This window comes from Aquarana catesbeiana, linkage group LG01 (genome assembly GCF_042186555.1).
Source record: "Aquarana catesbeiana isolate 2022-GZ linkage group LG01, ASM4218655v1, whole genome shotgun sequence".
Lineage (NCBI taxonomy): Eukaryota > Metazoa > Chordata > Amphibia > Anura > Ranidae > Aquarana > Aquarana catesbeiana.
In genome coordinates this window covers 748142637-748160005 of record NC_133324.1, presented here as the reverse complement: position 1 = coordinate 748160005, position 17369 = coordinate 748142637, and the positions used below count along the sequence as shown (strand labels likewise).

The 17369-nt window shown below is 41.3% G+C and overlaps 1 protein-coding gene across 2 annotated transcripts in view; it reads right to left on the bottom strand.

Moving 5' to 3' along the window:
- GUCY1B1 (guanylate cyclase 1 soluble subunit beta 1) overlaps positions 1-17369 on the bottom strand; it is a 142322-nt gene that overhangs the window by 9765 nt on the left and 115188 nt on the right. For both annotated transcript variants that reach the window (XM_073605629.1, XM_073605637.1), the window contains 3 exons: positions 16878-17075; positions 9849-10086; positions 69-209 (listed from right to left, as the gene is read on the bottom strand). In XM_073605629.1, the coding sequence (XP_073461730.1) occupies positions 69-209; positions 9849-10086; positions 16878-17075 (577 nt within the window). The remainder of the gene's footprint in view (positions 1-68; positions 210-9848; positions 10087-16877; positions 17076-17369) is intronic.

Sequence of the window (17369 nt, the reverse complement as noted above, 5' to 3'; positions counted from 1 at the left end):
CAAGGTGCATTACACAAATTTAAAATATAAGCTTTGCGATGGCTGCCTTCTTATGGAATAGTAATCACCTGTACAGATTCTCCATCCACCTGAACCTGTCCAGCAATCTCCATCATATCCAAGGCAAGATGACAGATAGAACGTGCATGATGAACACAAGGCTCTGGAAGACCACTGACAGTCATGTATTTGTCTCCAACTGTTTCCACCTGAAAGAAGATCATTCCAGGTTAAATATCCATGTAATGAATGTACAGTATATACAGCTGTAGGTAAAGGGCATTCTGCATCTTTTTTTGAGGTTTAATCAGAATTGTATTCATATTTGGAAGTATTTTCTTTCACTTTGCTTCATGTGGCATCAAAATGTTATCTTAGCTATGATTATAATTACCAATATCACAAAAAATAATAAAATTCATAAACATTTTCAACAAACTTCATTTCTGCAAACCTCATAAATAGTTAATATAAAAAGTAAAAAATACCATACATGTTATAACTTAATACCAAATGACTGAACATTCTTTCAACCTGTCTATTCATTCTTCTATTTGATCTAAAGAAAAAAAAAAACTAAAAGCAAGCAACATATACTAACTTACATGGATTTTTGTAGTGCAAATACTGTATCAAACGTATTGAAAAATATTTTAGATATTCTTTTAGTTCCCAAAGTTAAAAAAAAGGAGCATTATTAGGCATATTTTTTATCATTCTCAATTATTGTCTCCTAGGTTAAACAGAAATGATCAGACAAGCTAGGAGACCGTTTGATCATTTGAAATGTTTGTGGTAAGTGCAAAATAAACCAATCTTTTTTAATCTGATATCTTTAGAGCAGGGGTCTCAAACTGGCAGCCCTCCAGCTGTTGCGAAACTACAAGTCCCACGAGGCATTGCAAGGCTGACATTTACAAGCATGACTCCCACAGGCAGAGGCATGATGGGACTTGTAGTTTTGCAACAGCTGGAGGGCCGCCAGTTTGAGACCCCTGCTTTAGAGCATGCAAAAAACACCAAAATGGGGGGGGGGTGTGGTTTGTGCGCACTGTGAATGGTTACCTGATACAGGAGCTCCAGAGCAGCGAGGGGGAAGAAAGCACCAGAGACCCGAATTAAACGACCAAAGAGCTACAGATCTCAGGGCACACACCGCCCTACCTCCCCAGAATGACAAGGAAGCGCAAGGAGGAATGCTGACCACAAAAACGTATGGAGTTCTTTCTCCAACCCTCACGTGGTGGCGCCAAAGATGGCATCGGGTCCACAGCCCCCCGCTGCCACTGACAGATTACACTGAACGGATACCCACTGAGATGACTCCAGGGGCTTCATCGCCCCACCAGACTTCCCCTCCGGCAATCCCTCCTTGTGCAAGCCCTGCAAAATCAAGAATGAGGCTGGACTGTGCCTCGACCAGCGGCCTGGTGAGTCAGGGGGAAACCCCCTCCATCCCACACAATGCTTTGTGTGCCTCCATAGCCTCCTTCCCCACCAGCAATAAACCTGTCATGGACACACTGCTCAAGGACATGTCCCTGCAGCAATCTTTACGTGCTGACTTTACTAATCTCACCCATAAATTCTCCACAGAGATCTCTTCACTAGGAGAGCGAGTAAATTCAGTGGAGAATGCAGTTACTGATATCACTACTACAGTTAATGATCTAGTTGATGCTAATGAAGATAGCATTGAGGAAAGGCAATGGCTGCGGGCGAAAATAATGGATTTGGAGGATCGCTTCAGACGCAATAACCTTAAGTTTAAGGATTGTAAACAGTGCAACCCTCGGAATTAACAAAATATGCCACAAATTTGTTTTGCAGCCTCCTTCCTGACCTCCAACCCTTTGACCTATCCATTGACCGCATCCCGAAGCCTCCGTTCCTTCTTAGTCCAGATCATTGAGGAAATTACCAGACCCCTACGAATCCATACAAATTTTTGCGGCCCTATCCAAGTTCACTATGGACCTTAGGCACCAACTCAACACCATAACCAAGGCCCTACTGAATCATAACATTGGTTACAAAGGGGGGCGAACCCAACCAAACTGTCGACAAAAACGGAAGATCAGTCACTATCACCTCGCTCGAATCCGGCCTTGCCCTACTCAAAGAATGGGGAATAATCCCTGACCCCCAGCCTCCCTCAAGCTCCCGGAGGATCCAGGGCCCAGTCCCTCCCCTCTGGCACAAAGCAAACCGCAACTTCCAACCCAAATTCTAAGGGTCTCTCACAGCTTATGCTCTGCCGTTGCAGTGCTAAACCAGCTTGAACTCTACCCCCCATATCGTGTCATGCAGCTCTATTCACATGACCTCAGCTGCTCATTTTTTTTCCTGTTTATTTGTTTTGTAATTTGTTCAACTGCCTTCTCTCTTCCTAGTCTGCGCTTCACAACAAAACCTCTATGCAACCTCTTCTCCCAGTCGACGAATGATCCAGCTTGTAAACTTCAATGTTCTGTCCTTCTGATCTCAATGATCCCCTACTAAATGTGAGTACGTCTACCACACAGCATACACAAACGAAACAATGGGTATTAAGATATCATCCATAAATACCAAAGGCCTCAACCATCCAGCCAAGAGAGCCTCTCTCTGGCAACCTGCCCTGAAACTAGTATGCAACATAATCTGCGCCCAAGAGACACATTTTAAAAACTCCGCAACCCCCTTCATTCAACAGAAACTTTTTCCCCACATTTTTATGGCCTGTAGCTAAGAAAAGAAACATGGAATACTTATTGCTGTCAAAAACTCTGTAGACTTTTAACTCCTGGATCTTACTACTGACCCTGAAGGAAGATATCTGTGCTTGACATCTACGCTTGACTCTGCCTTGTTCACCCTGGTTTGTCTCTACGCCCCAAACACCCAGAAAATCTCATTCCTAAACAAACTACTGAGGAAAGTCCGGAAAGTTCAGAAGGGCTCTCTAATCCTTTGCGGGGACTTTAACATAGCTCCTTACTACAACTTTGACACATCTAACGGAAGCTTAAGACACACTTCACCAATGTTAAGCTTTATACAATCGAACGACCTTTATGACGTGTGGAGACCGTACAACAGAGAATGATTTCTCATTCCGCTCCATGGCACACAACTCATACTCACGGATCGACTACTTTCTGACAGATAAGTGGACTCTCCAACGAATATCAAATTCAAATATAAAACAAATAACATGGTCAGTCCATGCTTCAGTTTGCTTAACGATTGACTCTAAAGCACCTCCCTCTTGCACCAAACTGTGGAGGGCTAATTAATTCCTCATGAAATCCCTCCCCTATGCAAAAGACCTTCAATCCCAGATAGACGAATACTATACGAACAACATCGGCTCCTTGGATAAAACGGCAACTTTGTGGATGGCCCATAAAGCATTCATTAGGGGAGTCCTGATTAAAATGGGGTCTCATGCTGAAAAGAGGAAGACGCAGCGGATCGATGAGGTTCTAATACAAATAGAACCTACAAAATCTCTTAACAAATTATCTCCTTCTCACTCTCTTAATTTAAAACTCCTCTCCCTGAGACAAAAACTTAAATCCCTCTTACGCGAAACATTTGAAAAAACACAATGTAGACTAAAAGCCATATCTTTTTCTACCAGCAACAAAGCAGGCAAACGCATGGCTCTATGCCTACAGTCTCTGCACCAAAACCAAGATACCATACATTTTCCATCCCACCTCCAAGGTCAAGATCCTTGACCCCCAAAAGATAGCCAATGCGTTTAGCATCTATTACGAATCTTTATACAACCTCAAAAACGACACCACAACTATACAACCATCTCCCTCTAATATCCAAGACTTTCTTTCCCAGATTACTATCCCGACCCTCTCCATTAACCAACTAGCTGAACTAAACTCCCCCTTCACGGTACAAGAAAAATCACAACACATTAACTCCCTCCCAAATAACAAATCACCAGGCCCTGACGGCCTCCCCGGGGAATACTATAAACAATTCAGAGATACCCTAGCCCCCTTTCTTTGCAACCTCTTCAATGAAGCTGCCTCCTCCTCTTTATTCCCCCAGGAAATGTTGAAGGCTCTAATAGTAGCCCTCCCCAAACCTGGAAAAGAACCAGCAATGCCACAGAACTTTAGACTGATTTCTCTGCTTAATGCAGACCTAAAACTATGCACCAAAATTCTAGCAACTAGATTAATGTCTATTATTCCTTCCCTCATAGACCAAAACCAGATGGGGTTCGTCAAGGGACGCCAATCTTCTGACGCCACCAGGCATCTAATTAATATAACACATTTGGCCAAAACTTCTGGTACGCCTTCTCTGCTCCTTTCCTTGGATGTAGAGAAGGCGTTTAACAGAGTTCATTGGGGATATCTCCAGGCTGTTCTCACCAAGTTTTGGTTTCACAGATAGGATCTTATAGGACAGCCCTCTACCCTCTTATAGGACAGCCCTCTTACAGGGTAGCCCTCTACCCTGTCCCCTCAGCAAATGTCTATGTAGCAGAAATGCTATCTTCTCCATTCAGGATAACAAACGGCACACGACAAGGCTGCCCTCTTTCCCCCCTTATCTTGGACACATCAGAACTTACATCCAGATCACGAGATTTCACGTGGGGACAAGATACACAAAATTAGCCTCTTCGCCAATGACATTATCCTTATGTTGACAAATACCCAATCCTCCCTACCTTCAGTCCAAGCTCTCTTAAATAAATTTAGTGAAGTGTCCTATTATAAAGTAAACTCCCCAAAATCCCATATACTTAACCTAGGTATAGATAGTGTCACAAACAACCTTCTAGCCCTTCAATTCCCTTTCCAGTGGTCAGAGTCAGGCCTAACATACTTAGGCATCACCTTGACTAAAAATCCAGACAATCTATTTAAAGCTAACTTCATACCTTTTAAACAGAAGTACACTGACTCCCTTGCACAAATTGCTAAGCATGAATTCTCTTGGGCAGCCAGGTTAGCGGCGTATAAGATGACTACTCTCCCTCAACTCCTATACATGTTCCGCTCTCTTCCCATCTTTATGCCCCGCTCCTACCTAAATTCTCTACAATCCCTATTAGGCAAATTTATCTGGCAAGGCAAAAGACCCAGAGTCACCCGGGCTTGGCTAGTTAAACACAGATCAGTGGGTGGGTCAGGTCTAGTAGACATCTCAGACTACTATTACTCTTCCATCCTCGCCCAACTCAAAAAATGGTTTCTCCCAGCAGCCCAATCCCTTTGGTGTAAACTAGAATGTCAAGCCATCCCTAACAGGAACTTAAAACTTTGGCTATACAGCCTCCCCCCGAAATCTCCACTCTCCAAACACCTCCCTCCTACAGTCATAGCTTCGGTCAAGACCTGGAGAAAATTAACCTCCATGCCTTGGCACAATACAACCAGAACCCCTATTCAACTCCCCTTATCTATCATCCCACTTATGATCCCCAATTTAAATCTCATCTCCTGGCCTAAAGTTACTCCAGGCTTACTCAACGACATTGTGATACATAATCATATTAAACTGTTCACGCAACTACAAACAGACCTAAATCTGCCCAATTCATCTCACTACCAGTACCTCCAAATAGCTCACTGTATACAACACAATCCCCACCTTCTAACCCCCATCACCAATATAGCTTTAACATACTACTCTCCAGGAACTAAAGCTACAAATGGAATCTCATTAATCTACAGCTTGCTACAAGAAAAAACACTCTTTCAACTATCCAACCCATTTTGCCTATGGGAACAAGATTTAACACAAAGCTACAATACCCACCAATGGGAACTAGCCCTACGCTCTATATACAAAACCACTAACTGCAGTGCCCTCTGGGAGTTAACTCAAAACATAACCCAATGCAGATATTTAACTTCCCTCAAAATTGCCATCTTTGACCACAACACATCCCCAAAATGCTAGAGAAACTGTGGAGCCACTGGTTCACTTCTCCATATTATGTGGGAATGCCCAATACTAACAGCCTACTGGTCGGAAATGTACTCTTTATTATCCCAGGTCATGGGAATAACCTTTTCTCCTTTATCTGAACTAGCTCTTCTGAACCTAACCATTGACAACACCCCATACAACTTCCACAAAACAGTAACCCACATCTTACTAGCAGCCAGACACAACATCACAAAAAAAATGGAAAAATCCTTCAAAACCCCTGGTCTCAAATTTAATTAAACAGGTACAAGATCACTATATGTTTGAAACCACCTTAGCGGTTTGATAGCCATGCTTACCTTAAACTAATTCAGACATGGAAACCCTGGTCTTGGTATGTATCCCATATTAAATAATGACCACTATATATCTATTGCAAACCACAGTCCCACTTCCTCCTCCCTCCCCCTCCTTTGTTAGGTTCTACTATGCAGCTCATGTACATGGTATGTTTCCCCTACTGTTACAAAGTTGTATTTATATCCTTGACTTCTGCATTTCAAACCAATGTATCCGATGAGCCAATCTTTTATGTTCTCCCTGTTGATTTTGTTTACTCTGTTATATTTCTATGTAACACTAAAATCAATAAAAATATTGAAAATAAAAAACATCAAAATGATCAATTCGATGAAATATATTTTTAATTGGAATGTGGACTGTATAAAATGGCAAACTCATGCCACAATCGAAAGAAATTATTTTCATATACAGCTGAACAGTAAGAGCAAATCTAATAGGGAACTGATACAAAAGTGCTGCATTCTATGGATTCAGCAGAGCTTAGATACACTAATACCAAAATGTATAACTTTGGTTTGAAGTGGCTTAAAGTGGAAATAAAGTCCACTTTGAGCTTTTACCTACAGGTAAACCTATAATAAAGCTTACCTGTAGGTTAGAGCTGCACAATTAATCATTAAAAAACCGTGATCTCGATTCAACCCCCCTGATGATCTCTGTTGCAGAGTTTGCCGATTCTTTTATATAACAAGCGGAGAGACTTATCTGCTCACTCAGCTGTCAAAAGAAAACATCTGGGGAGTCTGCCAAGTTTTTAATATTAAACGTCGTAACTAACTCTTCCTTCTTAGATCAAAGGGATACACTTCTGTTTGTAAAGAAAAAATCCAGGCAGTCTGCCAAATTTTCAACATGTAAATGCAGGAAGTTTAACCACTTAAAGTCTAAATCTTTTTCTGACACTTCTTTCTTAAGTTAAAATCAATATTTTTTGCTAGAAAATGACCTGGAACCCCCAAACATTATATATATTTTAGCAGAGGCCCTAGGGAATAAAATAGCAATTGTTGCAATATTTTATGTCACACTGTCTTTGCCCAGCGGTCTTTCAAACGCAATTTTTTGGGAAAAATTACACTTCAATGAATAAACAAAAAATGAAAACACTGCGAGAATCGTGATCTATCTTCTAAGCAAAAAAATTGTGATTCTCATTTTAACCAGAATCGTGCAGCTCTACTGTAGGTACAGTGAATATCTCCTAAACTTGCACTGTTAAGGAGATATTCACCCTGCATGCAGCCGGTAATGTCACCAGCGCATGCGCTCTGAAAGGAAGGCGTACCATGTCGGACCTTCAGAGCTCTATGCCGGAGTCAAGGGGTCCTGCATGCACATGTGTGGGAGTGACATCATTGCAGCCCCAGCCACTCATACAGCCAAAGCCAGCAAGACAGAAAGCCAGGAAGACAGAGTGAAGATGGCATTGTTGGGGAGCCGTGACAGCGTTGTGCTGGAGGGCTCTGCGTACAGGTAAGTCAGTCATAATGTGCATAATGCAGTGCATACTAGTACATTATGACTTAAACCTGCAGTGGGGCCCATTGCTTTTTTTTTTCTGCCAGTTTACTACAGCTTTAAGGGCCAGTTCGAACCTTTATCGCACTGAAATGTGGTCCACGCACCTGTGCGATTGCTGCATGTACCCATGCAGAGTGATTTTGCAGTCCATTCATTTGAATGGGCTGCAAATCTCCCTGAAATGCAGTAAAAGTATTGCATGCACTGCTTTTTAAAAAACACCCCATACCAAATTGCATAGTAGTGCGGTACCAGTATGCACTGCTTTTGCGATCTGTGTTTGGGATGCTGTTAACAATGTATTGGCACCTGCAGATGCGTTTTGAGTGTGGTGTGAGAAACACCCAAGGAACGCACTGCATTCTGTGGGAACCAGCCCTAAAGTGACTCAAACTAATTAGGGAATGTGTATTTATGTAATTGCATATCAAATAATCTGCAAATTGCACGGAAATATACTTGCCTTAACAGCTGGGTCTGTTTTGTGACCAAAGTGGCAGATTTAGCTTGTTATGATGGTGTGGACAAAGAGCCACTGTACACCCATTTTCACAGTTGTGCTGCAACTGCAAGAGCATGTTTATCAGAGGAATGTAACCTCAGAACTGTTGCAGAACTTAAATATGCTAAAGAACATTACCATTTGGAAGAAAAATAATGTTTCATTATCTTATGGGACTGTAGCAGAATATTGAGCCTGCCTGCAACATGATCACATCCTCTGTGATTAAAGTGGCTATAAACCTCTGAATTAAAAATGAACTACACATATTGTTTTATAGTATGTACTTGCCTCAATCCAAAGTATCTGGTGTGATTTCTGCCTCCTCTATTAGTCCCCTGCTATCTGCATGAGTCTATGCTGACACCACAAAATCTTGGGAGATGGCCCCCCTCCAGCGCACGGCAGGTGATTGACAGCCTCAGCTGTGCATGTTTTTCTATGAGACTGCGTAGAGGGGTATTTGTCCATTCCTCCACTCAGGTCTCAGCTTACACTCAGCTTCCTGCTCTATCATGTACAGTGTGTGACACCAGATCCTAGAAACCTGCCTTCTGGAGGTGAGAAATGCTGTCTAAATTCTGTACTTTGAAGAGCTGTAGAGAAGAGATAGCTATAGATAAACAGGTACAACTTATGTTGGAGCATTTGTTTTATCTCTGTATATCACCAGAGGCTAGTCATTTCTGTGGGAATGTGTAAGGGTTTACAATCACTTTAAAGCTGGCCAGGAACTTTTGTTCACAATTTTTCGTTTTAAGGTGGTTCATCCAATTTTCTACTCATTAGTGGGGTCATACTGACATAATTTTTGACTATGATGAGAAAAGGAAGAGCATGGAAAGTTTTTCTTGAACAGATATGTGTTTCTATAACAGAGTATGTGTTTTTTGTTCAGGAAAGTCCATTCATTCCAAAACCGAATGTTAAAAGCAAACAAAATTTTAAGTACTTTTGAACGACATTCATTAAGTCACTGAATATCCTGAAAATGTTTGTACAAATGTTCTTTCGAAAATCTACTAGTGTATTGCCAGCTTAAAGTGGTTGTAAACCCTTACAAATACCCAGTGAAGTGACTGGCCTCAGGTGATACACAAATCCACCTATATATGTTGTATCTGTTTATCTGCAGCCCTTTCTTTACTATTTATTCATTGGGCTGAATTTTAAAACTTGTCTGAGAGTTCAGAAAAAAAAGGGATGGAGCGATAAAGTTACATTCTTTAGAGTTCAGTGAGGAGAACTCAGAGCTGATTCTAGGGATAGGACACAACCCCCCTCCCCACATCACACAGAAACAGAGCTGAGGCTGTCAAACTGCTGGAGGTCCATCCCCTGTCACCTTTTTTCTCTTGGTGTCAGAAAAACTCGTCAGAAGTGATTCATGCTGATAGCTGAAGAACGAAGCAGGAGACAGAAATGACACTTAATGCTCTTAACTGAGACAAGTACACACGAGGGATATGGTTTGTTCATACTTCATGTCTGAGGTTTACAACCACATTAACTGTATTGATCAATGCATATAGCCTAGGTTGTTCTCTCCCATTGCTGTTCATTTCACCTTATAGACAAAAGGATTTTTTCGTGAGTCTGTCAAGATGTCAAATCTGGTGTAAACATCGTTCAAGAGATTCACAATCTTCATCGCTCCTTCACCAGAAGCATGTTTGCTGCAGAACGCATTGAATCCCACAATGCCACTGAAAAGGATTGTGACGTTGTCATATCTTTTGGCTGGAACCGGCCTTTTATGTCTGAGTTCATTAGCGACAGATGGGGGAAGAACAGAGTACAGCAATCTATAAAAGGATAAAAACATGTCTCAGAAACAAATCTTTTCCATTCATTCATTCGTTCATTTTTTTTTTGAATTATATATATATATATATATATATATATATATATATATATATATATATATATATATATATATATTTTTTTTTTTTGAATTATATATATATATATATATATATATACACACAGTATCTCACAAAAGTGAGTACACCTCTCACATGTTTGTAAATATTTTACTATATCTTTTCATGTGACACTAAAGAAATTACACTTTGTCGCAATGTAAAGTAGTGAGTGTACAGCTTGTATAACAGTGTAAATTTGCTGTCCCCTCAAAATAACTCAACACACAGCCATTAATGTCTAAATCGCTGGCAACAAAAGTGAGTACACCCCTAAGTGAAAATGTCCAAATTGGGCCCAATTAGCCATTTTCCCTCAGGTGTGAATGGGGAGCAGGTGTGTTAAATTTGATGTTATCGCTCTCACTCTCTCATACTGGTCACTGGAAGCTCAACGTGGCACCTCATGGCAAAGAACTCTCTGAGGATCTGAAAAAAAGTATTGTTGCTCTACATAAAGATGGCCTAGGCTATAAGAAGATTGCCAAGACCCTGAAACTGAGCTGCAGCACAGTGGCCAAGACCATACAGCGGTTTAACAGGACAGGTTCCACTCAGAACAGGCCTCGCCATGGTCGACCAAAAAAGTTGAGTGCACGTGCTCAGCACCATATCCAGAGGTTGTCTTTGGGAAATAGACGTATGAGTGCTGCCAGCATTGCTGCAGAGGTTGAAGGGGTGGGGGGGTCAGCCTATCAGTGCTCAGACCATACACCACAGACTGCATCAAATGGGTCTGCATGGCTGTTGTCCCAGAAGGAAGCCTCTTCTAAAGATGATGCACAAGAAAGCCCGAAAACAATTTGCTGAAGACAAGCAGACTAAGAACATAGATTACTGGAACCATGTCCTGTGGTCTGATGAGACCAAGATAAACTTATTTGGTTCAGATGGTGTCAAGCGTGTGTGGCGGCAACCAGGTGAGGAGTATAAAGACAAGTGTGTCTTGCCTACAGTCAAGCATGGTGGTGGAAGTGTCATGGTCTGGGGCTGCATGAGTGCTGTCAGCACTGGGAAGCTACAGTTCATTGAGGGAACCATGAATGCCAACATGTACTGCGACATACTGAAGCAGAGCATGATCCCCTCCCTTCGGAGACTGGGCCGCAGGGCAGTATTCCAACATGATAACGACCCCAAACACACTTCCAAGATGACCAATGCCTTGCTAAAGAAGCTGAGGGTAAAGGTGATGGACTGGCCAAGCATGTCTCCAGAACAAAACTCTATTGAGCATCTGTGGGGCATCCTCAAACAGAAGGTGGAGGATCGCAAGGTCTCTAACATCCACCAGCTCCGTGATGTCGTCATGGAGGAGTGGAAGAGGACTCCAGTGGAAACCTGTGAAGCTTTGGTGAACTCCATACCCAAGAGGGTTAAGGCAGTGCTGGAAAATAATGGTGGCCACACAAAATATTGACACTTTGAGCTCATTTTGGACATTTTCATGAATGGCTGTGTTTTGAGTTATTTTGAGGGGACAGCAAATTTACACTGTTATACAAGCTGTACACTCATTACTTTACATTGTAGCAAAGTGTCATTTCTTCAGAGTTGTCACATGAAAAGGTATAATAAAATATTTACAAAAATGTGAGGGGTGTACTCACTTTTGTGAGATACTGTATATATATATATTACACTGTATAATATTTACATTTTATTTCTTTAGTAATAAAAGTTTGTATTTAAGAATTTAAATACAAGGTCTCTACTGGTAAACTGGAATTCAGGCAATTATCAGAAGGGCTGACCCATCTGTATTTCAATTAGGACTGCTGGCAAATTCTGTTATTAAATAAGCCTTCATCGCTCGTCTTCCTCACTGTTTGAATTGTGTGATTGATTGTATATTTGTACAAAGGACTTTTGTATGTACTAAGTGGTCCTATTTCATACTTACATTAGACAGTATGTGTGTGGTGGTGGTGGGGGGTGTAACTCATTGCAGAGGCATAAGGAGGGATCATACTACATACAAGCTAATGTTGGAATAACTGAATAAACCTTCAAACTGATTGTCACAGACCGGTCGGTCGATTCGGCCATGGTCCGAGGGCCCGGCCGTGGATGGGGGCCCGCCAGTGTTTTAAAATATTCTTCGACCGTGCCGTCACGCAGATCATCGTAGGTCGAGGAAAATTTTAGAGCTGTGCCTCCTCTGATCTCTGTCAAGCACTGGGGGGCTGGATCTCCTCTGCCGCGTCTCCTCCAATCAGGGGCCTCTCCTGTAGCCACACTTCCCTCTCTCTGTTGTGTCTCTCTAAGTTGTGAACTTGGTTCTTCTCTCCCTCTATCCAGATAGGAGATCGCCAGCATAGAGCACGGGGGGGCCTGGGGTTCATTCCTCTTCATTTCATATTGCCTCTGCCATCCAGTCTCATGTATGTGGAGATGTTGTGATGGACGTTCAGCACTTATGTTGCTGCTCTCACTAAACACATTATGTTACATTACTGTGCCATCGTAAAGTGCCACTGTATGGCATGCAATGGCTCTGTAAGACATGTAATGGCACTGTACGGCATGCAATGGCATTGTACAGCATGCAATGGCACTGTATGGCATGTGATTACTCTGTATGGCATGCGATGGCTCTGTACGATGGCACTGTACATCATGCGATGGCCCTGTATGATGGAACTGTACGGCATTGCAATGACTCTGTACGCTGGCACTGAGTCATGGCACAAGGAGGGGGTCCTGTGAGGACCAGAGTGAATGAAGGTGTCCACTGTACACTCTGTTAGAAAGAGGCCCCCTCCAGGTCCCATTATACTCTGTTGTAGTCTCTAAAAGGGCCTGGAGGGGATGCTTTCTAACAGACTCTCTAATGGCCACTGAGAGGGCCTCAGTTAGAGAGAGACCCCCCTCCAGGTCCCATTAAAGTTGCCTGCTTCACTACCTGTATTTTGTTTATTGTTGAATGTATCTGTGTTTATCTCTGTGTTTGAGTGCATTTATACACTTTTTATTATGTTTTTCAATTAGATTGGGCTAAAAAGTTTATATATATATATATATATATATATATATATATATATATAACACACACACACACAGTGGTGCTCATAAGTTTACATACCCTGGCAGAATTTATGATTTCTTGGCCATTTTTCAGAGAATATGAATGATAAAACAAAAACTTTTCTTTCACTCATGGGTAGTGTTTGGCTGAAGCCATTTATTATCAATCAACTGTGCTTACTCTTTTTAATTTATAATGACAACAGAAACTAGCCAAATGACCCTGATCAAAAGTTTACATACCCCAGTTCTTAATACCGTGTATTGCCCCCTTTAACATCGATGACAGCTTGAAGTCTTTTGTAGTATTTGTGGATGAGGCTCCTTAATTTCTCAGATGGTAAAGCTGCCCATTCCTCTTGGCAAAAAGCCTCCAGTTCCTGTAAATTCTTGGGCCGTCTTGAATGAACTGCATGTTTGAGATCTCCCCAGAGCGGCTCAATGATATTGAGGTCAGGAGACTGAGATGGCCACTCCAAAACCTTCACTTTATTCTGCTGTAGCCAATGACAGGTCAACTTGGGCTTGTGTTTTGGATCATTGTCATGTTGGAATGTCCAAGTATGTCCCATGCGCAGCTTTCTAGCTGATGAATGCAAATGTTCCTCCAGTATTTTTTGATAACATACTGCATTCATTTTGCCATCAATTTTGACCAAATTTCCTGTGCCTTGTAGCTCACACATCCCCAAAACATCAGCAATCCACCTCCATGTTAACTAGGAATGGTGTACCTTTCATCATAGGCCTTGTTGACTCCTCTCCAAATGTAGTGTTTCTGGTTGTGGCCAAAAAGCTCAACTTTGGTCTCATCACTTCAAATGACTTTGTGCCAGAAGGTTTGAGGCTTGTTTCTGTGCTCTTTGGCATATTGTAAGCAGGATACTTTGTGGAATTTGCGTAGTAAAGGCTTTCTTCTGGCGACTCAATCATGCACGCCATCTTTCTTCAAGTGCCTCCTTATTGTGCATCTTGAAACAGCCACATCACATGTTTTCAGAGAGTCCTGTATTTCACCTGAAGTTATTTGTGGGTTTTTCTTTGCATCCCAAACAATTTTCCTGGCAGTTGTTGACCGTGGTTTGGTTTCAACAGAAACCCTCAATTTCCACTTCTTGATTAGAGTTTGAACACTGCTGGTTGGCATTCTCATTTCCTTGGATATCTTTTTATATCCCTTTCCTGTTTTATACAGTTCAACTACCTTTTCCCGCAGATCCTTTGACAATTATTGTGCTTTCCCAATGATTCAGAATCCAGAAACGTCAGTGCAGCACTGGATGAAAGATGCAAGGGTCTGTCGAGAGTCTATAAACTCAGTGACCTTTTATACACACACACACTAATTACAGGCAAACAGATCTCAGGTGAGGATGGTTACCTTTAATAGCCATTGAAACCCCTTTGTGTGAACTTGTGTGCATGTTATCAGGCCAAAATCACCAGGGTATGTAAACTGATCAGGGTCATTTGGGTAGTTTCTGTTGTCATTATGATTTATAAAGAGTAAACACAGTTGATTGATAATAAATGGCTTCAGCCAAACACTAACCATGAGTGAAATAAATATTTTTGTGTTATCATTCATATTCTCTGAAAAATGACCAAGAAATCATAAATTCTGCCAGGGTATGTAAACTTATGAGCACAACTGTGTGTATATATATATATATATATATATACACGCCCCTGTTAAAATGTCAGGTTTCCGCGATGTAAAAAAAATGAGACAAAGATAAATAACTTCAGAACTTTTTCGACCTTTTTATGCGACCTATAAACTGTGCAACTCATTTGAAAACCAAACTTTTGGGGGGGGGGGGGGGTGCAATTAAAAATAAAAAAAATAAAATAATGTGGTTGCATAAGTGTGCACACCCTCTTATAACTGGGGATGTAGCTGTGTTCAGAATTAAGCAATGCTATTCAAACTCATGTTAAATAGGAGTCATTACACACCTCCCATCATATAAAGTGCCTCTGATTAACCCCAAGTAAAGTTCAGCTGTTCTAGTAGGTCTTTCCTGACATTTTCTTAGTTGCATCCTACAGAAAAAGCCATGGTCCGCAGAGAGCTTCCAAAGCATCAGAGGGATCTCATTGTTAAAAGGTATCAGTCAGGACAAGGGTACAAAAGAATTTCCAAGGCATTAGATATACCATGGAACACAGTGAAGACATTCATCATCGAGTGGAGAAAATATTGCACAACAGTGGCATTACCAAGAACTGGACATCCCTTCAAAACTGATGAAAAGACGAGAAGAAAACTGGTCAGGGGGGCTGCCAAGAGGCCTACAGCAACATTAAAGGACCCACAGGAATATCTGCCAACTACTGGCTGTGTGGTACATGTAACAACAATCTCTCATATTCTTCATATGTCTGGGCTATGGGATAGAGTTACAAGACGGAAGCCTTTTCTTATGAAGAAAAACATCCAAGCCCGGCTAAATCTTGCAAAAACACACTTGAAGTCTCCCAAAAGAATGTGGGAAAATGTGTTATGGTCTGATGAAACCAAGTTTGAACTTTTTGGCCATAGTTCCAAAAGATGCGTTTGGCGCAAAAACAAAAATACACATCACCAAAAGAACACCCTACCCACAGTTAAGCATGGTGGTGGCAGCATCATGCTTTTGGGCTGTTTTTCTTCAGCTGGAACAGGGGCCTTAGTCAATGTAGAGGGGATTATGAACAGTTCCAAATACCAGTCAATATTGGTACAAAACCTTCAGGATTCTGCTAGAAAGCTGAACATGAAGAGGAACTTCATCTTTCAGCATGACAACGACCCAAAGCATACATATAAATCAACAAAGGAATGGCTTTAACAGAAAAAGATTAAAGTTTTGGAATGGCCCAGCCAGAGCCCAGACCTAAATCCAATTGAAAATCAGTGGGGTGATCTGAAGAGGGCTGTGCACAGGAGTTGCCCTTGCCATCTGACAGATTTGGAGTATTTTTGCAAAGAAGAGTGGGCAAATATTGCCAAGTCAAGATGTGCCATGCTGATAGACTCATACCCAAAAAGACTGAGTGCTGTAATAAAATCAAAATGTGCTTCAACAAAGTATTAGTGTAAGGGTGTGCACACTTATGCAACCATATTATTTTATTTTTTTATTTTTACTTCCCTCCACCTTAAAGATTTCAGGTTGTTGTTCAACTGAGTTGTACAGTTTATAGGTCACATTAAAGATGGAAAAAGTTCTGAAATGATTTATCTTTGTCTCATTTTTTTACATCACAGAAACCTGACATTTTAACAGTGGTGTGTAGACTTTTTATATCCACTGTATACACAATATATATATATACACACACATACTATATTTTACGTAACACTGTATTGTATTTGCTTTTATGCATTTGTGCAAAATGTAGGGGTGGTCCAGAGGTGGGACATTGGCAGGGCATGGGCGGATCCTTTGCTTTATTTGGTTCGGGGGCCCTGGGTGTTGTCAGTCCCTCCCTGGCACAGACTATCTGCTGCACAATGTCAATGAACATATGGGGATTTTGACTATACTAATATTTGTGGAGATGCATGTGCACTTGGAACGTCCAGTATGAAATGGCCAGAAGGAGGTTGTTGGCACTAATCATTTATCATTGACAACCAAAAATGGTGAAACATTTCTCACGTATCAGTCTTTTTCTTCTCATCTTCTAAAGCTCTTAAGGTGTGCTGCAGCCGATCAGTCAAAATTTCAAGTTCTTGAGTCAGTTTATATTCCTCCCTGAACTGCTCCCCAAGCAGTACCAGGTCACGGGTGGCATCATGGAGAGGGATGTCACTGAGATATAGACCTCTTCTGGTCAAGTCATCTAAGTTCATTACACTGTAAATAATGAATGCATTAGTGATTAACTTAATTTCAGAAAATAATCCTGGCTCTGTATGAAATGTACTTTAAAATATAAAAACATACTTTTTTGAAAAAATCTTGTCAATACATTTTTTTTTTTAAAGCACAGTTTGCTTGTATTTGCTACATTTCACTGCCGACTCACAACCACCTGCAAGTGAAATCAAGTATTTCCTAATTAAGAGATCTGCATGCTTAGCAAAATATATTGGCCATCCTTTGCTTCAAGGTGGTGGAATCGTACATTATTACACGGTGGATTGTTGG